This window comes from Alosa sapidissima, chromosome 17 (genome assembly GCF_018492685.1).
Source record: "Alosa sapidissima isolate fAloSap1 chromosome 17, fAloSap1.pri, whole genome shotgun sequence".
Classification (NCBI taxonomy): Eukaryota; Metazoa; Chordata; class Actinopteri; order Clupeiformes; family Clupeidae; genus Alosa; species Alosa sapidissima.
The window spans coordinates 34,212,516-34,235,708 of record NC_055973.1 but is presented as its reverse complement, the minus strand read 5'-3'; the positions used below and the strand labels follow the sequence as shown (position 1 = coordinate 34,235,708).

Below are 23,193 nucleotides of genomic sequence, written 5' to 3'. Positions count from 1 at the left end.
ACAGTTCGTGTGCAGGGTGGGTTGTATCCTTGACAATCATTAGTGCTTTGCGGGTGGTGTAAATGTCCTGCAGGGAGGGGAGTGGTGCTCCAATGATCCTCTTAGCTGTGTTAACAGTGCGCTGGAGGGTCTTCCTGTTCTGATCTGTGCAGCTTCCGCCCCACACTGTGATGCTGCTGGAGACGATGCTCTCGATGGTCCCTCTGTAGAATGTAGTCATGACAGGAGGCGTGGCACTTGCCTTCTTCAATTTGCGCAAGAAGTAGAGGCGCTGCTGGGCTTTCTTCGCCAGTGATGCTGTGTTGGTGGTCCAGGAGAGGTCGTCGCTGATGTGCACCCCCAGAAATTTTGTGCTGCTCACTCTCTCCACAGCATCTCCGTCGATGGACAGTGGTGGCAGTTGTTTGTGGCCTCTCTGAAAGTTGACAACAATCTCCTTGGTCTTGCTGACATTTAGCAGGAGGTTGTTGTCTTTGCACCATTTAGCCAGCAGGTCTACTTCTTCTCTGTAGTGAGCCTCATCGCCCTTAGTGATGAGGCCCACCAGTGTTGTGTCGTCCGCAAACTGATACGATCTGATCCATACGATCTGATTCCTGTCAGATCGTATGGATCAATGTTATTAATAGACAACAATTTCTCGAAATAACGGTCTCTGGCATCTTTGCTGAGTTTGTCTCTATATGGTATCCTCTCGCGCTGTCTGTTTTTGTCCATTTCCCTTTTCTTATTTTTGATTGTTTTGCTGTATACAATAGTAGATAGCCTTGGCTACTCTTTGCTACTACGCTTTGCCTCAGAGTTGCCGCCCACACAGTGTATCGTTCTGTCTGCAATACCTGCAAAATGGCGGCTCGTTGACGTCACAATGATTAACAAACGTAACTGACAGAGACCGATTGTTTAAGCTTGCACCTGGCAGAGTTCTAAGCCATCTGGCAGAGCTCTAATGGGCTGGGCTGGGCTGTCTGTGTATATGAAGGTGTGTGCATGTAACTTTTGACCCGTATGTCAGATTTTCATAAATGAGGTACCGTTGGAATCCTTGGATGAGGCCGAGTTCCATGCCCCTGATCAAACCCACTCTTGCAGTTCCTCGGAACCGCAATTCTAGTTTAATTTGAGTTATGTTTTACACTGATATGGCATGATGGCAATATAAACACAGCTAACAATGGTATTAAATTGCAATAGCCTATAGATTAAATGTAATGGAATATTCAACTAAGGTAGACTACTGTTGTTCACAGCACTAAGCTATTTATGGTTACTGATATACTCCGAGTCTCTGGCCCTCTCTCAGAGCCAGGCATAGTAAGCTGGCCCTCGGAAGAAAAAGTTTGGGGACCACTGGTGTAAGCTATCATCCGGACAATACCCCTACGAGAGGCTCCGAGTCTAATAAGGCTTCACCTGCAGCTAGCATTCTATTGCCCCCATCCACCTGCAGCTAGCATTCCATTGCCCCCATCCATCTGCAGCTAGCATTCCATTGACCCCATCCACCTGCAGCTAGCATTCCATTGACCCCATCCACCTGCAGCTAGCATTCCATTGACCCCTATTCATTTTGGCGTCACTTCGACAGAGAATAACTTTACATCTGAAGCGTTTTAAGACTGTATATGTTCATTTTTTTATTTCTAAAGAAACACAACAACGTATGAGAGGCTCCGTTAACTTGTGTCTCCCGTTATGGCCCTGTAGAGAGGTTTTTTTTAAAAATAGGCTAACGATGGCCTACTGGTTATATTATAATATCATATATTTGGGTGCAGCCGTGGCCTACTGGTTATATTATAATATCATATATTTGGGTGCAGCCGTGGCCTACTGGTTATATTATAATATCATATATTTGGGTGCAGCCGTGGCCTACTGGTTAGCACTTCAGACTTGTAACCGGAGGGTTGCCGGTTCCAACCCCGACCAGTAGGGTCGGCTGAAGTGCCCTTGAGCAAGGCACCTAACCCCTCACTGCTCCCCGAGCGCCGCTGTTGTAGCAGGCAGCTCACTGCGCCAGGATTAGTGTGTGTGCATCACCTCACTGTGTGTTCACTGTGTGCTGAGTGTGTTTCACTAATTCACGGATTGGGACAAATGCAGAGACCAAATTTCCCTCACGGGATCCAAAGAGCCGGGAGAAGCCCGAGGAGAGTCCATGAACGCATCGGAACATGTATTATAATATTTTAGCAACGTTTTGAGAGATTGGAATGTATTATTATCATTATCAACACAAAACATTATCCACAAACAACTAGGATATTTTAAGAAAAGTATAAGTAGTTAAATAATGAAGTAGGGGTAACGAGGTATAGCTATATTCACGGCAAAAATAAAAACTATTTATACAGGCAATGGGCAATGGGCATCTCAATTTCCATCGTGGTTAACGGTTTATTTATTTACAGATCTGTGCTTGATTCAGATTTCTCTCGCCACAGCTACCAGAAGAGTTACAAAATTCCGACAGGTTGTTCACGTCCCATCTTAGTGGTCAAGCTCAGTTCACCGGACAAACGCTTCCACTTGGCCTCACTCGTCTCTGTTTAAGTCTCTGGGGTCACTGTGTCCACAATCTATGAGTTTCACACAGAGAGATAGGCACAGCCACTTCCTGCACCACCACAGGATGAGCATACAGCCCCACCTGCTGACCACAATGGGAACTGCAACAGAAGCCTGAACCAGCAGTAACACATTATCATCGCCAGTGATGCTGTGTTGGTGGTCCAGGAGAGGTCGTCGCTGATGTGCACCCCCAGAAATTTTGTGCTGCTCACTCTCTCCACAGCATCTCCGTCGATGGACAGTGGTGGCAGTTGTTTGTGGCCTCTCTGAAAGTTGACAACAATCTCCTTGGTCTTGCTGACATTTAGCAGGAGGTTGTTGTCTTTGCACCATTTAGCCAGCAGGTCTACTTCTTCTCTGTAGTGAGCCTCATCGCCCTTAGTGATGAGGCCCACCAGTGTTGTGTCGTCCGCAAACTGATACGATCTGATCCATACGATCTGATTCCTGTCAGATCGTATGGATCAATGTTATTAATAGACAACAATTTCTCGAAATAACGGTCTCTGGCATCTTTGCTGAGTTTGTCTCTATATGGTATCCTCTCGCGCTGTCTGTTTTTGTCCATTTCCCTTTTCTTATTTTTGATTGTTTTGCTGTATACAATAGTAGATAGCCTTGGCTACTCTTTGCTACTACGCTTTGCCTCAGAGTTGCCGCCCACACAGTGTATCGTTCTGTCTGCAATACCTGCAAAATGGCGGCTCGTTGACGTCACAATGATTAACAAACGTAACTGACAGAGACCGATTGTTTAAGCTTGCACCTGGCAGAGTTCTAAGCCATCTGGCAGAGCTCTAATGGGCTGGGCTGGGCTGTCTGTGTATATGAAGGTGTGTGCATGTAACTTTTGACCCGTATGTCAGATTTTCATAAATGAGGTACCGTTGGAATCCTTGGATGAGGCCGAGTTCCATGCCCCTGATCAAACCCACTCTTGCAGTTCCTCGGAACCGCAATTCTAGTTTAATTTGAGTTATGTTTTACACTGATATGGCATGATGGCAATATAAACACAGCTAACAATGGTATTAAATTGCAATAGCCTATAGATTAAATGTAATGGAATATTCAACTAAGGTAGACTACTGTTGTTCACAGCACTAAGCTATTTATGGTTACTGATATACTCCGAGTCTCTGGCCCTCTCTCAGAGCCAGGCATAGTAAGCTGGCCCTCGGAAGAAAAAGTTTGGGGACCACTGGTGTAAGCTATCATCCGGACAATACCCCTACGAGAGGCTCCGAGTCTAATAAGGCTTCACCTGCAGCTAGCATTCTATTGCCCCCATCCACCTGCAGCTAGCATTCCATTGCCCCCATCCATCTGCAGCTAGCATTCCATTGACCCCATCCACCTGCAGCTAGCATTCCATTGACCCCATCCACCTGCAGCTAGCATTCCATTGACCCCTATTCATTTTGGCGTCACTTCGACAGAGAATAACTTTACATCTGAAGCGTTTTAAGACTGTATATGTTCATTTTTTTATTTCTAAAGAAACACAACAACGTATGAGAGGCTCCGTTAACTTGTGTCTCCCGTTATGGCCCTGTAGAGAGGTTTTTTTTAAAAATAGGCTAACGATGGCCTACTGGTTATATTATAATATCATATATTTGGGTGCAGCCGTGGCCTACTGGTTATATTATAATATCATATATTTGGGTGCAGCCGTGGCCTACTGGTTATATTATAATATCATATATTTGGGTGCAGCCGTGGCCTACTGGTTAGCACTTCAGACTTGTAACCGGAGGGTTGCCGGTTCCAACCCCGACCAGTAGGGTCGGCTGAAGTGCCCTTGAGCAAGGCACCTAACCCCTCACTGCTCCCCGAGCGCCGCTGTTGTAGCAGGCAGCTCACTGCGCCAGGATTAGTGTGTGTGCATCACCTCACTGTGTGTTCACTGTGTGCTGAGTGTGTTTCACTAATTCACGGATTGGGACAAATGCAGAGACCAAATTTCCCTCACGGGATCCAAAGAGCCGGGAGAAGCCCGAGGAGAGTCCATGAACGCATCGGAACATGTATTATAATATTTTAGCAACGTTTTGAGAGATTGGAATGTATTATTATCATTATCAACACAAAACATTATCCACAAACAACTAGGATATTTTAAGAAAAGTATAAGTAGTTAAATAATGAAGTAGGGGTAACGAGGTATAGCTATATTCACGGCAAAAATAAAAACTATTTATACAGGCAATGGGCAATGGGCATCTCAATTTCCATCGTGGTTAACGGTTTATTTATTTACAGATCTGTGCTTGATTCAGATTTCTCTCGCCACAGCTACCAGAAGAGTTACAAAATTCCGACAGGTTGTTCACGTCCCATCTTAGTGGTCAAGCTCAGTTCACCGGACAAACGCTTCCACTTGGCCTCACTCGTCTCTGTTTAAGTCTCTGGGGTCACTGTGTCCACAATCTATGAGTTTCACACAGAGAGATAGGCACAGCCACTTCCTGCACCACCACAGGATGAGCATACAGCCCCACCTGCTGACCACAATGGGAACTGCAACAGAAGCCTGAACCAGCAGTAACACATTATACTGTAGCAGCACATTATAGGAGTCCCCCCCTTTGGTCAATTTGAGATGTACTGGGTCCAAATGCAGTGCTGAGGGGGATTTGTGTTCTAGGTGTGTATCCTCAATCCCAGAGTATCCTCAATGCCAGAGTATACTCAATGCCAGAATATCCTCAATGCCAGAGTATCCTCAATGCCAAAGTATCCTCAATGCTTGAGTATCCTCAATGCCAGAGTATACTCAATGCCAGACTCCATTTTCCTCACTGTAAGACAGTGTTGGATCAAAATGAGTCGGAATCCATTTTTAAGGTCAAAGGTCAAGTTGCTTTAGAATATATCTCTCCGTTCCTTAACATCTTCAGATATTCATTTTGAAACAGAATGAGGTAGAACACTCTTACAGGATCCCTATGGGCTGTGTCATACATGCACAAACACCATAGTCATGCACACACACACACAATATGTGCACACACACACACACATGCACGCAAGCACACGCGCACACACACACATAATGCTCACGCACATACACACACACACTATGCGCACACCCGCACACATACACACACTATGCGCACGCACACACACACACACTGAGCCCTAATCACACACACCACACACTCAGTGATGAGGAGGAAAAGCCGACCACTGAAACAGGGCTGGTATTTAAAAGATAGCAGCATACTTATTATAGCCCTCCCATACGCACGCATATCTACACACACACACAGACACACACATGCATATCTACACACACACACAGACACACACATGCATATCTACACACACTCAGACACAAATTGGATCAGACACAAACTGGATCAGACACATGCACATACAAACACAGACATGAATATTTCTGTTATATTATTATTTCTGTTATATTAATATATAGACCCAAGCCATCAGCACCCATAAGGAAGCAAGGCTCGTGTGTAAGAGATCAGCACCATAAGGAAGCAAGGCTCGTGTGTAAGAGATCAGCACGGCTCGTGTGTAAGAGATCAGCACCATAAGGAAGCAAGGCTCGTGTGTAAGAGATCAGCACCTGTTCCTGTGGGGCTTGAGTTGCTGTGGGAGTTTACAGCTCACACACATTTTCTGAAAGCATGCCTCATACTCCATGTCTCAACTCTACACACAAATAAAAAAACACACACACACACAATTAGCAAAACCTCTCAATTCTCCTGCAAAATTAAACTTTACATTCAAAACAATTTTATTTCTTCTCAAAATGGTATTTTGTTGTCAAATCACACACAAACCATCATATGAATAGACATTTATAAGAACCAGTTGAACACTGACATGCTCAATGTAAAACACTATGAAGAATGGAAAACACTTCTCCTGCATTCATCATAATGACTTTTAGTTTTTTTAGTTCGGTGTTTCAGTGTAATAAATATATTTTATTTTTCCCCACACAAACAATGTACACAGTGTACATCCAAACTAACATAAGTTGCACATGCAGTACAGTGGTCTACATACAAAACAAGATTTTACTGTATACAGTTACAGTAAACAAAAAAAAACTATGCTGCATCCTCTCCTCTGTTTCAGTCTGGCCACAGCACCTCATCCACATCACAAGCATTATGCTAAAGCTCTGATTGCTAAATGTAAAACTGTGTGACAGGTGTTTGTGGCAGTGTGTTCCTTGTGAAAACAAGAGATTTTCTTCATGGTAATAGTGCCAAATGCAGAGAATTGTGTGTAGTGTTGTGAAAAAAAATGTGTTTTAGAACTGTAATTTGAGTGTAAAGCAGGAATTGTGCTTGTCGTTTAGCAGAATTGGTTCAGGGGGTGGGTGCGTGAGTTACATGTTGTGGTCATTGTGTCTCAAGTAAGTAAAAACTGTAAAGGAGTATGCCATTATGCCATGCTGGGTGTTAATGTTTTAAAGGTACAGTACACCATTACGCCATGCTGGGTGTTAATGTTTTAAAGGTAGAGTAGGGGAGAGCCGGGACGATTGAAACACGGGACAAATGAAACAATCCAGTTTTCTCCGAGTGTAATGATGATAGACAGACATCCTTTGGTCAAAACATAGAGCATATTAACCCAATTAAGCCAAATATCTTCCTGCTATGTCATTTTATCACGGAGTTACAGGCGATAAACGAGTTTTGATGCGCAAAAGTAAACTTCATTAGCGGTTACATTTTTTCGATTATTAATCAGTGTTTTTCATTTAAAGTTTCGACTTAATGCTTATTCAGTAGACCATTTAGTGTTCTCCACAATCCCAGACTTTCATATCGCATGCTTGTTTACATGGAAAGCAAAACAAGCTATAGTGTCATATGTCTGTACCTCCATGTATTTTAATTAAATGCACACATATCTGTGTTTAAACAATCATCTATGGAGGTGAGACATGGAAAACAGTTCTAGGAAGATGAAAATACATTTGGGCCCACCAGGTAGGGGGTTGAGTTTTCCCATGTTATCCTATGGAGACTGACGGCCGATGGGTCGTTAAGCCTACTTATTTGGATGTGCCGTGGCCTAACCCACGTAAAAACCTAGTGAAACGACATTTTCAACAATATAAACATGATATAAATGGGAAAGCTTACCGTTCTAGCTATAAAACATGGCAGAATCATCCACAGGACATGATATTTCAAAAACCGCTTCATACACGCTTCACAATGATGGCAATGAGTTGTTAACAGACATGCACGAAGACGTATAGCCCTGCAACAATCTATCTAAAATAACACCTTTTGGGAGTACCATTCATGATATGTAGTAACATTTTGAAGTTGTGGGACGTTTATATGGCTTAAACTGTATGTTTCATTCGTCCCCTTATGTTGTTTCAACTGTCCCGATCAGGAGGAACGAATGAAACAAAACGCACGTCCCACTTTTGCTGTAATAATTCCTGAACGGTTTTGTTCAAAGCTGAAAATGCATTTGTATTTGACAGAGGACAGATGTAGCTTACTAGTGACCAAATATTAGCTTTCAGGGTGGTACGATCACTTTGTAAATTACGTTTAATTAAAAAGTGTTTCAACTGTCCCGGCTCTCCCCTACGCCATTACACCATGCTGGGTGTTAATGTTTTAAAGGTACAGTATGCCATTATGCCGCGCTGGGTGTTAATGTTTTAAAGGTACAGTACACCATTACGCCATGCTGGGTGTTAATGTTTTAAAGGTACAGTACACCATTACGCCATGCTGGGTGTTAATGTTTTAAAGGTACAGTACACCATTACGCCATGCTGGGTGTTAATGTTTTAAAGGTAGAGTACACCGTGCTGGATGTTATTATATTTGTACCAAAGACCAAAGAAAACACACTAGAGGAGCTCACCCTTCCAGACGAGATGAATCTCTGGTGCACTGATGGCAAAGGCAACACAAGGAACACACATAGATCACTCTAAACACACACACATAAACACACACACATGCTATTCTGAACACACATGCACACACACACACACACATGCTATTCTGAACACACATACACACACACACACACTATCCTGAACACCCACACCCACACACACATGCTACTCTGAACACACACACACACACACAGGCTATTCTGAACACACACACACACACACACACACATGCTACTCTAAACACACACGCACACATGCTATTCTGAACACGAACACACACACGCTATTCTAAACACACACACACATGCTACTCTAAACACACACACACACATGCTATTCTGAACACACACACACACACACACACACTATTCTGAAGACACACACACACACACACACACATGCTGAACTGAACAGTGGTGTTTCTGGTGTGTGTGTGTGTGTATGTGTGTTTCTGGTGTGTGGTGTGTGTGTTTCTGGTGTGTGTATGCATATGTGTTTCTGGTGTATGCGTATGTGTTTCTGGTGTGTGTTGGTGTTGTACTACACTATACACTCTGGATGGAGGTGTGTGCGATTGTGTTGCTGAACTATTGCTGATCTAAATGGATGTGTGTGTGTGTGTGAGTGTGTGTGTGTTACTACCATAATGCTGGAATGAATGGAGGGCTGTGTGTGTGTGTGTGTGTGTTGCCACAGTACCGAATGAAGGACTGGCCGACAGCCACTGGCACAGAGTAATCAGGAGACAATAGAACAGGAAGTGTCAACAAGGAGATCTGGTGTGTGTGTGTGTGTGTGTGTGCGTGTGTGTGTGTGTGTGTGCGTGTGTGTGTGTGTGTGCGTGTGTGTGTGCGCGTGTGTGTGTGTGTGTGCGTGTGTGTGTGTGTGTGTGTGTGTGTGTGTTAGTGCGTGTGTGCGTGTGTGTTAGTGCGTGTGCACCACATTCTCTGTTACAGGAAGTTTTAAAGAGGCCAGCAAATAAAAAAGAGCAACCACACACACACACACACACACACACACACAATAAGATAGAGAGAGACATACACAGAGTTAGAGAGACACACGATCCACACACACACACACACACACACACAGTAGCCCACAGTGCAGAACATACTGAGTATCACACACACACAGGCCCTCACACACTCGGAGACAGCTGCTGTGGACAGTAGGGCTGGCTGATATTCCCCTGGACTTCTCCGGTGAGTTCACAGCACTCACACACACAGACTCACACACACTCACACACACACACACACACACACACACAGATGCTCACAAGAGACTTTTTTTACGAATGCTAACATACTTTTATCCAAAAGCAGTTAGCTCAACATCCGTCTATGGACCATACCTTTAACATAATTCTATGGACCATACTTTTAACATAATTCTATGGACCATACCTTTAACATGTAGGTGTGTTTTTCTGTATTAAGAGTTTGAAAAAGTGTTTTTAAGATAAACTCTTGTTAACAAAAGCAGATGCTTTTATCCAAAGCAACTTACATATATATATACACATATAGTATATACATACAGCCTCAGTTATATTACAAGCGCCATTCTCCCCAGAGCAACTCGACTGAGCGTCATTATGGAGTCCCTCCAGGATTTTGCGGGGCTTTTTTGAGATTCTTGCGTCCTAAAATCCCTGATTTCGCAGCAACTTTTCTAAAACATTGTGATGGAAGTTGGGTGCTTTGGGTGTTTGTTGTGAAGAATTTATGGGAGGAAGTGAAAATTGCTAAAATAGTTGCTTTTTCTTTCTTTTTTTAAATTGAGGGCAACTAAGGTTAGTAGGCTAAGACAAAAAGACACACTGATCATCTAGATATAGGATTAGATTGGAATTGGAAGGCTTGCATCTCACTGTTTTCGGCTACGAGTGGAAATAACATTTTGCATAGTGCATTAGGATATGTGAATGTTTTCTATGGCATTAGTTAAAATAAATGTTACAAATTAAATCTTTCTTGGATCATAGAAGAGATAAGTGTCTTCCAATTATTCATTTCTATGATTTTGGTAAGCACTACACAAACAAGGCCTACAAGCAAACATGACATGTAATGAGCTAACAAGGACATCTCCAGATATAAAGGTTTGTTGATGGTTTGCATAGCCTACTCAAATGTAGTTGGCCTACATTAACTTACTTTCATAGCCTAGGTAGGTTAGCAACACCGGGTTGAGAGATGCAAGTCATTAACATCGGCCTTCTATTTATTGACATCCAAACTGCAGAGGAACGAACAAGATATAGGGTGGTCTCTGCTACAGAATAACATGTCAACGCTGCTACATAATAATATGTCAACGCTGCTACATAATAACATTTCAATGCTGTGTGATGCTGTGGTCTAGAGCCCAACCGATATTGGATCGGATATGTGCTGATATGATCTGTTATATTATCTGTTACAGGAAGTTTTAAAGACTTATAAAAAAGAGCAACACACACACACACACACACACACACACACACACACACACACAAATAGATAGAGAGACACACCATCCACACACACACACTACTGTGTTTACTATGCGCTGCAGGGCTTTCCTGTTGTATTCAGTGCAGCTTCCACCCCACACAGCGATACAGCTGGAGAGGATGCTCTCAATGGTGCCTCGGTAGAATGTGGTCATGATGGCTGGTGGAGCACTTGCTCGCCTGAGTTTCCGCAGGAAGTACAGGCGGCGCTGAGCTTTCTTCGCCAGTGATGCAGTGTTGGTGGTCCAGGAGAGGTCTTCACTGATGTGCACCCCCAGGAATTTGGTGCTGCTCGCTCTCTCCACCACAGCACCGTCGATGGTCAGTGGCAGGTGTTGGGTGTGACCTCTCCGGAAGTCAACAACAATCTCCTTGGTCTTGCTGACGTTCAGCAGGAGGTTGTTGTTCCTGCACCACGTGGTCAGAAGGTCGACCTCCAACCTGTATTGAGTCTCGTCGCCCTTGGTGATGAGACCCACCAGAGTTGTGTCGTCAGCAAATATCACTATGTGGTTGTTGCTGTAGGTTGCAGTGCAGTCATGCGTCAGCAGGGTGAGGAGCAGCGGACTGAGCACGCAGCCTTGGGGGGCCCCCGTGCTCAGTGTGATGCTGCTTGAGATGTTGTTGCCAACACGTACTACTTGAGGCCTCTGACAGAGGAAGTCCAGTAGCCAGTTGCAGAGTCCCAGTTTGTCAAGTTTGCAGATGAGTTGTTGTGGTATTATGGTGTTGAATGCAGAACTGAAGTCTATAAACAGCAATCTCACATATGAGTCTCTTTTTTCCAGGTGGGTGAGGGCTGGGTGGAGGGCAAAGCAGATTGCATCCTCTGTGGACCGTTTGGCTCCAAAACCAAATCATAAAGCCTGATATTATCAGCTAATGTTCAAAACCATATCATAAAGCCTGATATTATCGGCTAATGTTCAAAACCATATCATAAAGCCTGATATTATCGGCTATTATCGGTGTGCAGATATTATCGGCTGATATGAGCTATTTGCCAATCTGTTGGTATCAGTGTTTATAACGGCTGATAATTATTTTCAAATTTAATAACCAAAAGCCGAATACTCATCCTTCATCTAAATTTTCAGTATTCCAGCTTAACGTTACGTCCAACAGTAAAATAACGTTAGCATTGATTGAGTGATGGAGCCTAACCTCCTTTTCGGGCGTTTGTCCGCCTTTTCCTCCACAGCAAACAATGCTTATAAGAAGCGATGATGATTAAACAACGCGTTCTGCGGTCGCACGTAAGGGGCTTACAGACAGGAAGTGACACATGCTGGACTCACTGCTAGAGCTGCAGAGTAGCAACATGAAAAGATAAGTCATATGAGAGTACAGACTTACATTATGCAATTTCCCTTTCCAATCACACTGTTTACAGTTTAAACTGCTTACACAGTCACTCCTCAATGTACAAACATTCATTACTTTACTGAACACCTTCCGATCATCTCATCTTAAGTGTGCTTTGCCATAATACTAAAATAGTTAAAATTGTAGAAAATTCTTAACATACACAGAAATATTTGCAGATACACAGACATGCTGTTGAAACCTTTTTTTTTTTTTTTTTTTTTTCACCAAACAAGTCAGTGCAACATATGCACATATATTGGCCAGTTAGCTCATGTAGTGTCATCAGTGTTTTAAAATGTCAAACATTGTTGTGTCTTATGCAGGGAACCGTGTTCAGACCTGTACACTGGACACATTAGACCCCAGACCTTGTTTTGAAGAATATAATCCATCCATTATAACATTAAAGGAAAATTCCGGTATTTAGCACTTTGAGTCCCTTTTCTGGTTTGTTTTGGATGAACTAGGGTGGTGGACACCGAAATCTTGACGATTGGTCCTGTCTCGACTTTTCTGACTTGTTTTGAATCGCCTTTGACTTCTCAGTGTGGCTGCAAATAGGCATACTGTTGGCTACTCAAACATGTTCTAAAACAACCCTTAACGTTCGTTTTCAAAACTGTGCGCTCAATATTTGAACCTGAAGCATAGACGGTGGCGCAGTATATCATCGTGCAATGAGTCTTCCAAAATCAATGGGATTTTACAAAATGGCAAATAAAACACGACAGAAACTGTATTTCGCTACGCTACTTGTTTTGGAACATCAACCAACACCACTAACCACCACTGTCTAACGTTGACCCCCATTTTGGCTTAATGACTGGACTATTGCGGCTGCAACTACGTGTCATGCGATGCTGAGTTTGCAGCTGCAGCGATGTGTCATGCGATGCTGAGTTTGCAGCTGCAGCGATGTGTCATGCGATGCTGAGTTTGAGTTGCAGCGATGTGTCATGCGATGCTGAGTTTGAGTTGCAGCGATGTGTCATGCGATGCTGAGTTTGCAGCTGCAGCGATGTGTCATGCGATGCTGAGTTTGCGGCTCTTTTCTCACTTAAGAAATGAAAGAAGTCAAGTCAAGTCAAGTCGGCTTTTATTGTCAATTTCTTTACATGCACTGGTCATACAAAGAATTGAAATTTCGTTTCTTACTTTCCCATGCAGACATAGACATGCTTTAAATACAGACATAGACATACTATGGACATAGCCATAGACAATAAACATTAAATTAAAGTGCAAGACTGAAATATAGAACATGTATGTATCAAAATAGAAATATAGGACATATATTAAAAAAAAAAAAAATAGAGGTAGTTGTGTTGTATATTTCTATAGTCTTAACAGTTACATGAAGTTTAAACTTGTGCTTGTGTGACCTGTATATTTACATTGATATGCAGTATGCAGTAATTCAAGTATATCAGGCTTGATGTGAAGCAGCAACACGTTTGGCTGCGCAGTCACAGTGCAGTTCCACATGGCGGTGTTGGGGGGGGGGGGGGGGGGGTTTGGTAGACAGGATCCTAGTTTCCTAGGTTCCTGGTTGGCTGGTGGGTGGGGGGGGCTGTCAGTGATGGGAGAGTGGGTAGAGTGTTCAGCATCCTGATTGCTTGGTGGATGAAGCTACTTGCCAGTCTGGTGGTGCGGGAGCGGAGGCTCCTGTACCGCTTTCCAGAGGGCAGGAGGCTGAACAGTTCGTGTGCAGGGTGGGTTGTATCCTTGACAATCATTAGTGCTTTGCGGGTGAGGCGGGTGGTGTAAATGTCCTGCAGGGAGGGGAGTGGTGCTCCAATGATCCTCTTAGCTGTGTTAACAGTGCGCTGGAGGGTCTTCCTGTTCTGATCTGTGCAGCTTCCGCCCCACACTGTGATGCTGCTGGAGACGATGCTCTCGATGGTCCCTCTGTAGAATGTAGTCATGACAGGAGGCGTGGCACTTGCCTTCTTCAATTTGCGCAAGAAGTAGAGGCGCTGCTGGGCTTTCTTCGCCAGTGATGCTGTGTTGGTGGTCCAAGAGAGGTCGTCGCTGATGTGCACCCCCAGAAATGTTGTGCTGCTCACTCTCTCCACAGCATCTCCGTCGATGGACAGTGGTGGCAGTTGTTTGTGGCCTCTCTGAAAGTTGACAACAATCTCCTTGGTCTTGCTGACATTTAGCAGGAGGTTGTTGTCTTTGCACCATTTAGCCAGCAGGTCTACTTCTTCTCTGTAGTGAGCCTCATCGCCCTTAGTGATGAGGCCCACCAGTGTTGTGTCGTCCGCAAACTTCACCAGATGGTTGGAGCTGTGAGTGGTTGTACAGTCATGTGTTAGCAGTGTGAAGAGCAGGGGGCTGAGCACACACCCTTGAGGGGCCCCCGTGCTCAGGGTCAGAGTGCTTGAGGTGTTGTTCCCGACACGTACTGCTTGTGGTCTCTGCAACAGGAAATCCAGCAGCCAGTTGCAGAGGGAGGTACTGAATCCTAGCTTGTCCAGTTTGCTGATGAGTTGTTGTGGTATTATGGTATTGAATGCTGAACTGAAGTCTATGAACAGCATTCTCACATATGAGTCTTTATTGTCTAAGTGGGTGAGGGCTGGATGGAGGGCAGAGCAGATTGCATCCTCCGTGGATCGTTTGGCTCGGTATGCAAACTGGAAGGGGTCCAGGGTGGGGGGTAGGGTGGCTTTGATGTGTGACATGACTAGCCGTTCGAAGCACTTCATGATTATGGGCGTGAGTGCTACAGGACGGTAGTCATTGAAGCATGATGGTGATGATTTCTTTGGCACGGGTATGATGGTGGCAGTTTTGAAAAGTGATGGGATGACTGCTTGCTCCAGAGAGGTGTTGAAAATGTCTGTAAAAACATCCTTCAGCTCTTCTGCACAGTCCTTCAACACTCGTCCTGGTATGTTGTCTGGGCCTGCTGCTTTGCGTGGGTTAATGGTGGCTAGTGTCCTCTTCACGCTGGCAGAGGACAGGTACAGGGGTTGGTCGTGGGGGGGAGGTGGGGTTTTCTGTGGGTGAGTGTCATTTTGTGCTTCAAAACGGGCGAAAAAACTGTTCAGGTCATTTAGCAGAGAGGTGTTGTTCTCACAGCTCCGTGGCGCAGGCTTGTAGTCAGAAGAAAACCTGAAGGGGAAACATTCCGAGAACAGAACATGACCTCAGCGTCCTCAATGGTAGAAACGGGCAAATGGTAGCGACAGAACTTTAATCCCTGAACATTATATATATATATATATATGTAAGTAAGGAGCAGCTCAATCAAACAGGCCAGTTGCATGGGCACATCTCTGGTCCCACCTTGATCATTTGTACATTGTGTTTGTTAAAAAACTGTCACGTCCATAACGCCAACTAAATACCATAGCATTGTGTTGGCGTTATGGATGTGACAGTTTTGCACGGAATTGCTCACATCCAATTAGCAGAATCAAAACTATACAACTATTTATGAAAACTTATGTTGTTGTTATATCACAAACACAGCCATCATATGATCTGATTATGTTTGAATCAGTTACACTTTAATGTACTCAATACATTAAATACAATACATTCTTAGGATATAGTGTGTGCAGTGTGTGTATTGCCGTGTAGTGTGTGCAGTGTGTGTAGTATGTGTAGTGTGTGTGTAGTGTGTAGTGCCTACTGTAGGCCAACCAAACAGGGAAATGAATCCCCTGATCTGTCTGTGGCTTGCTTGCCAGCATTTCCCAGTCACGGTACTTAGCAAAGTTATGAAATATAATCGCATGTTCCGTTCGGGTGACTGGCTACATAAAAAAAAAGAAAAAAAATCTTTAAATGCGCTCATGATAACGTGCAGTTCGGGATGAAACTATCCGTTTTTCAGCAGAAACATGCAATAACCAGTCTACTAAAACTAATCGGTGACTTCACTCTTCCCATACATTTTAAAAGAAGTAAATGGTTTTACAATATTTCAGTCAAGCTTTAGTAGGTTTAGATCAGTGGTTCTCAACCATTTTTGATGTATATATATTAGGGGTGTCTCATGTAAAAGACGATACGATTCACATCTAGATACATAGGCACGATTCGATTCAAGAAAAGATACATGTTCATAAAAAACGATTCAGTACGATGCGATGCGATGCAATTCGATGCAGTTGAAGAATGGAAAGCATTCTGAAAGATTTTTTATCATTTGCTTAAGGTGCACATTCATTTTATATTATCAATTATCATGGTCATGTCAATTAGGCAAAAACAAATGTGTGAATATGATTATCTAAACTGAGATTTGTATCATATACTGTATTGAAATGAAAAAAGAATAGACTACATTTCAGTCAAACACAGCAGCCAAATACATAAAAATACATTTTTATAGACTTTATAGATTTTATAGAGTTATATCTGGTTGTTTTCAAGGAGCTGTAGCCTATTGTTGAGGTAAGACAATACCGAAATAAAATAAAACAGTGCTTAAGACAATCTTGGCCTTTTCTCATATAGCCTACAAGAATAAAATAGGCCTACATATCAATGAACTGGGCCTATTTTGTTCCAAGTCTGAGTGAATATGAACAAAATAATAATAATTTGTGCATCTTTTTAGCAGCAAGGGCCAAATTATTCTGTAACATTAAGGAAATCCCTTCATCAAACGTAAGGCTACTCTACAGACTATCTTTGCTGTTTAGGAATGCTATAGTAAGTGTTTAATTTCGCGCTGGACTACAAAAAGAGTAAAAACTGTCAAATAAACGACCGAGTGTGAGTTGTGACGTGCTTAAGTTGCAGTAGATGTATGGGTAATGAAGTCCTTTGACAACTTTGGGCAATGAATGTAGCCCAAAACGAACTGCATTATCCACAATTCCGTGCCACGTGTAGTTTCAAAACCGGAAGTGGGATGAACGCGCTGCTTGCAACGTAAATGAGTCTGAGGGCCAGATGTACGTACATTTGCGAACGTAGCGTTATCAGCGCCATGGACACACCGCAGATTGCGAACGCTGTCAGACCCAAGTTTCCGGTGTATTTATCAATCGTTCAATCCTTAGTGTAAACTGCGTCTTTCTCTGCCTTTCTCCGCCCATAAACGCAATTTACGAACGTCCACAACTGAATGGCAGCGCTTACATACAAGCGCAGTTGAATGAAGTTAACTGATGACAACATTAAAAAGAATCAAACGTTTAGCGATCATGAAATAATACCATACATGATAAGATGTCAACAAGCAGGGAGATAATGAAGATATGTAGTTCTACTCAAACTACTTGTGCACGTAGGCTATGGAAGATTGGTCAAATCTAGCAAGTAGGAAAGTTTAAGTGAATGACGTGAAAGTGAAAGTAAGACATGCGAAAGGCCAACGAAAGTTAAGGTTGCTTTTGGTAGTACAAATACTTTCACCACAAAAACTGGTGTTCTAAATAGCGATTCTGTTGTCTTTGAAAGGTTCTCTTATTGACGCATTGAACTGCAATGTGGATTAACACCTGCTTTTACAAGGCGGAAGTATTTAGGCGCAGAATAGACGTGCGCTTTCAGGAGCAGTCTTTGTACATACTGCGGAATACATAACTAGGCGCTCTTTACTCTTCCCCTCCCATCTTTTTACGCTAAACTCCCACTTTCCCCTGGATCCTCCCATGAATGCATATGCATGACATAACAAACACAATCTGCCACTTTCAGCTCCCGCGACAGGCAGTTTGCGCTTTTACATCATTGCGGCCTGTTTGTACATACCTCGCAATGATTTTACACGCACATTGCGAAACAAATACGCCTGAAATGGGCGCAAAAGCGTTAGTACATCTGGCCCTGAGTGAGCAGAAAAGGTTGTGAACCGATTCGTAACAAGTCAATTGATCTAACGACCGGTTCATTTCAGTTTTATTTCCGATACGGGGCTTCACATATCGATGTAGCCGTATCTTACACGTTAAAAACGGATACCGATATCGTATCGGTTAATCTTTACACCCCTAATATATATATATATATATATATATATATAAATGGTTACATTTTGGCCCTCAGAGTTCAGGTAGGAGGGCCCTTAGCATGATTTTGCTTAGGGGACCCATGGAGGTCTGAACCGGCACTGAGTGTGTAGTGTGTGCAGTGTGTGTACAGTCTGTGTATTGTGTGTATTGCAGTGTAGTGTATGCTTGATTTGTGTTGTTATCGTTTTCAGAAATATTGTTCCAAGTAGGATTAGAGGGTAATTTAGAGTGCAGAAAATATACTGAACAAGCAAATTATTTGGGGGAGGGGGGGTCACTATTTTTATGTTTTAATATTACATGTTTACTGTGCATTTCAACTTCTCTCTGTAGATGACTTTCCCTCTTGTATGGAAATATACATAGAAGCCCATGAAATACACAAGAGCTTTAGGTTTACAACAGTCTGTACATGATGTATCCAAAATGTCATATTAAGTGTTTATAATGTGGCCAATGCTTATTTTATGTCATTTTGCTGGAGATTTAAGGCATTTTGTGAGAGCAATAGTGGGTTTTGTGTGTAGACACAGAGTTTTGAAAATGTGTGTAAAACAACTGTAATGTGTGTAAAAAGCTCATCACTAGCACTAGCCCCAGCAGAGGCTGGTCAGTGGGCCCCAGCAGAGGTTGGTCAGTGGCTATTTTACCGCTATAGTACACATGTGGCCTCCACTTTGTCTGATGCTGTGGTCTGTTGTCTGATGCTGTGACTGTTGTCTGATGCTGTGGTCTGATGTCTGATGCTGTGGTCTGCTGTCTGATGCTGTTGTCTGTTCCTGTTGTCTGATGCTGTGGTCTGTTCCTGTTGTCTGATGCTGTGGTCTGTTGTCTGATGCTGTGCGCTGTGTGAGGTTGGTCAGTGGCTATTTTACCGCTATAGTACACATGTGGCCTCCACTTTGTCTGATGCTGTGGTCTGTTGACTGATGCTGTTCCTGTTGTCTGATGCTGTGGTCTGTTGTCTGTTCCTGTTGTCTGATGCTGTGGTCTGTTGTCTGATGCTGTGGTCTGTCTGATGCTGTGGTCTGTTCCTGTTCCTGTTGTCTGATGCTGTGGTCTGTTGTCTGTTCCTGTTGTCTGTTCCTGATGTCTGATGCTATTGTCTGTTCCTGTTGTCTAATGCTGTGGTCTGTTGTCTGATGCTGTTGTCTGTTGTCTGATGCTGTTGTCTGTTCCTGTTGTCTGATGCTGTGGTATGTTGTCTGATGCTGTGGTCTGTCTGATGCTGTGGTCTGTCTGATGCTGTTGTCTGTTCCTGTTGCCTGATGCTGTGGTCTGTTCCTGTTGTCTGATGCTGTTGTCTGATGCTGTGATCTGTTGTCTGATGCTGTTGTCTGTTCCTGTTGTCTGATGCTGTTGTCTGTTCCTGTTGTCTGATGCTGTGGTCTGTTGTCTGATGCTGTTGTCTGATGCTCTCTCTCTCTCTGTTTACAGGTTGTGTGTGTGGGGGGGATGAACTCGAGCCTGTTGAACATGTCCAGCCTGATGAACGTGTCCAGTCTGTCGAACACATGGAGCGTGGGGAACGTGTCGAGCGTGGGGAACGTGTCGAGCGTGGGGAACGTGTCCGGTGTGGCGTCGCGGTGCGCGCGTGACGTGAGCGTGACGGCGGTCCTGTTCCCCTGCCTGTACGGGCTGCTGCTGGCCGCGGGGCTGCTGCTCAACACCGTGGCGCTCTGGATCTTCCTGGACATCCGCTCCTCCTCCACCTTCCTGGTCTACCTGAAGAACCTGCTGGCGGCCGACCTGCTGATGGCGCTCACGCTGCCGTTCAAGCTGCTGTCGGACGCGGGCGTGGGCGGGTGGACACTGCGGGCATTCCACTGCCGCTACAGTGCCGTGCTCTTCTACGTCAGCATGTACATGTCCATCCTGCTCCTGGGACTCATCAGCCTCGACCGATACCTCAAGGTCCTCCACACACACACACACTTATACTCGACCGATACCTCAAGGTCCTCCACACACACACACACACACACACTTATACTCGACCGATACCTCAAGGTCCTCCACACACACACACACAGAGTCTCATACTCACACACACACTCTCTCACACACACCCACACAAAAGAGTCTCACACTCACACAGTCTCATACTCACACACACACAAACACCCACACAAAAGAGTCTCACGTGTGTGACAGGTGTGCGTGTGTGTGTGTGTGCAGGTGGTGCGTTAGCACTGCGTGTGTGACAGGTGTGTGTGTGCAGGTGGTGCGTTAGCACTGCGTGTGTGACAGGTGTGTGTGTGGACAGGTGGTGCGTTAGCACTGCGTGTGTGACAGGTGTGTGTGTATGTGCGTGTGTGTGCAGGTGGTGCGTTAGCACTGCGTGTGTGACAGGTGGTGCGTTAGCACTGCATGTGTGACAGGTGTGTGTGTATGTGCGTGTGCGTGCAGGTGGTGCGTTAGCACTGCGTGTGTGACAGGTGTGTGTGTGTGTGTGCAGGTGGTGCGTTAGCACTGCGTGTGTGACAGGTGTGTGTGTGTGTGTGTGCAGGTGGTGCGTTAGCACTGCGTGTGTGACAGGTGTGTGTGTGTGTGTGCAGGTGGTGTGTTAGCACTGCGTGTGTGACAGGTGTGTGTGTGTGTGTGTGCAGGTGGTGCGTTAGCACTGCGTGTGTGATAAGTGTGTGTGTGTGACAGGTGTGTGTGTGTGTGTGCAGGTGGTGCGTTAGCACTGCGTGTGTGACAGGTGTGTGTGTGTGTGTGACAGGTGTGTGTGTGTGTGTGTGCAGGTGGTGCGTTAGCACTGCGTGTGTGACAGGTGTGTGTGTGTGTGTGCAGGTGGTGCGTTAGCACTGCGTGTGTGACAGGTGTGTGTGTGTGTGCAGGTGGTGCGTTAGCACTGCATGTGTGACAGGTGTGTGTGTGTGTGTGTGACAGGAGTGTGTGTGTGTGTGTGCAGGTGGTGCGGCCATTCGGACGCTGCGCTCTCCAGAAGGTTTCGGTGGGCCGCGGTGTCTGCGCGGTCGTCTGGGCAACCATGCTGGCACTGGCCCTGCCCAACATGGTGCTTAGCAACCAGCTGCCCAAGCAGGAGCCGCAGGGAAGACTCCGATGCAGCGACATGAAGAGCCATGCAGGACTGCAGTGGCATGAAGGCGTCAACTACTTCTGCCAGGTGCACACACGCACGCACGCACGCACGCACACACACACACGCACACATACACACACACAGGCACGCACGCACACACACACACACACACACAGGCACGCCCGCACACACACACAGGCACGCACGCACACAGAGACACATACACACACACACACACACAGGTACACACACACAGGCACGCACGCACACAGGCACGCACGCACACACACACACACGCATGCACGCACAAACATGTCCTTAAAACAACCCTTAACGTTCGTTTTCAAAACTGTGCAACTCACCGAGTGGTTAGTGGTGTTCGTTGATTATTAAAGGACCAGTATGTAGGAAATAATGGAAAATAAATTGCAACCATTCCAAAAATTATCACCATATGTCATCAGAGAGTAGTAAACACGATTAATTGAAGTAATGGCTTATTTGACAACATTACTATGAGTCCAGTTGTAATAGGGTTACACCTGGAACAAATGAGTAACAAGCTGAATGTGTCAGGATCTGTTCAGAATACCTTTAGGAATGACATTCTAAAAGTCCCCGTGAATCCCCCTTGTGCTCTCTGAGATATTCAAGATGGCGTCCAAAATGGCCGCCATTTGGAGATTTTTCCGTATCTCAGGCTTAAAACCTGATACAAATGTAATTAAAAGGTCAAAATATATGTTTTTTAGGGTAAGTAAGTCAAGTTCATCATTAGTTTCTTGAATGGAGACATTTCATACTAATAAATCACTTCAGCGATCATCCTCATCATCAGAAATTGGTGTTGATTGTTCAGTTTCTCCCTCATCATCTAGTAAAGCTGGCATTGGTGCTGCATTATATGAAGTCAGCATTATATATAATATTATGTGCTATTACATTACACAGGTTATAGAGGTAAAATTGCTGTCTGATTGTTGTCTAACTATGCGTTCAGACCAAGAGCTACCAAAGTTGCAAAATCACTTTTGTTACTGGTAAAATGCAGCTGCTAAATAATAAATCTGTCATTTTTGTCGCGCAAGTCGCTCACGACATGAGAGATTTTAACCTTCTAAGTTCACATATTTTTCATAGACACTAAGATGGTTTATAAACATGATCAAATGTATACAGAAATGCCTGTAGCCTAAATATGCTTTAAAACTTGCCATCATAGTTATTCCTCTTTTGCCAAACTCTCTGAATTAACAAGGAATTCTTATTTTAAAATTGGCTTACGCTAGCTGTTTTTTGGGTCACTGTACCATTTTAGCCCACCTTGGAAAAAGGCATTTTTTGAACATATTTCACCCATCCAAATCCTTATTTTTTTTGTAAAATGAATCAGAAAACATATAGTTTGTATACTCAACATTTTTAACCCTTTTATGCTTAAAAGCAGTGTATCTGTAGCAGGGTTAATGTTGTTTCCCTGAATTTCCCCACATGAGTTGTGCTTTTCTTTTTTGAGTTTTTGTATATTCTTTATTTTCCCACAGGAATCTAAGGGTAAGGGGGTGTGGTGTAGGTGTGACGTGGGGCTATGCTCCGCAAAAATGAACTTTTAACTAAGTGTCCCACTACCCCAAGCGGGCTTGTCAGATTTCACGCAACAGGAGCACCTGCATGTGATAGCCTGTGTACGAAAATAATCAAATTCAGTAAGACCCAGTTTGAACGTCACGTTGCATTATTTCAACTTTTCTTTTAAAAACACAACACAGAGGATATTTATGGAGAGCAAAATACTCCCGTTACA

At 44.1% G+C, this 23,193-nt stretch overlaps 1 protein-coding gene across 2 annotated transcripts in view; it reads left to right on the top strand.

Moving 5' to 3' along the window:
• Positions 1–9,574: 9,574 nt before the first annotated feature.
• Positions 9,575–23,193, top strand: part of LOC121688504 (P2Y purinoceptor 13-like) — a 20,488-nt gene continuing 6,869 nt past the window's right edge. The window contains exons 1-3 of one of the 2 annotated variants that reach the window (XM_042068131.1): positions 9,575–9,699; positions 19,778–20,254; positions 21,258–21,473. In XM_042068131.1, the coding sequence (XP_041924065.1) occupies positions 19,796–20,254; positions 21,258–21,473 (675 nt within the window). In that variant the 5' untranslated portion in view covers positions 9,575–9,699; positions 19,778–19,795. Of the gene's footprint in view, positions 9,700–15,510; positions 15,550–19,777; positions 20,255–21,257; positions 21,474–23,193 lie in introns of those variants that run through there. The other variant, XM_042068130.1, reaches the window with a different exon arrangement.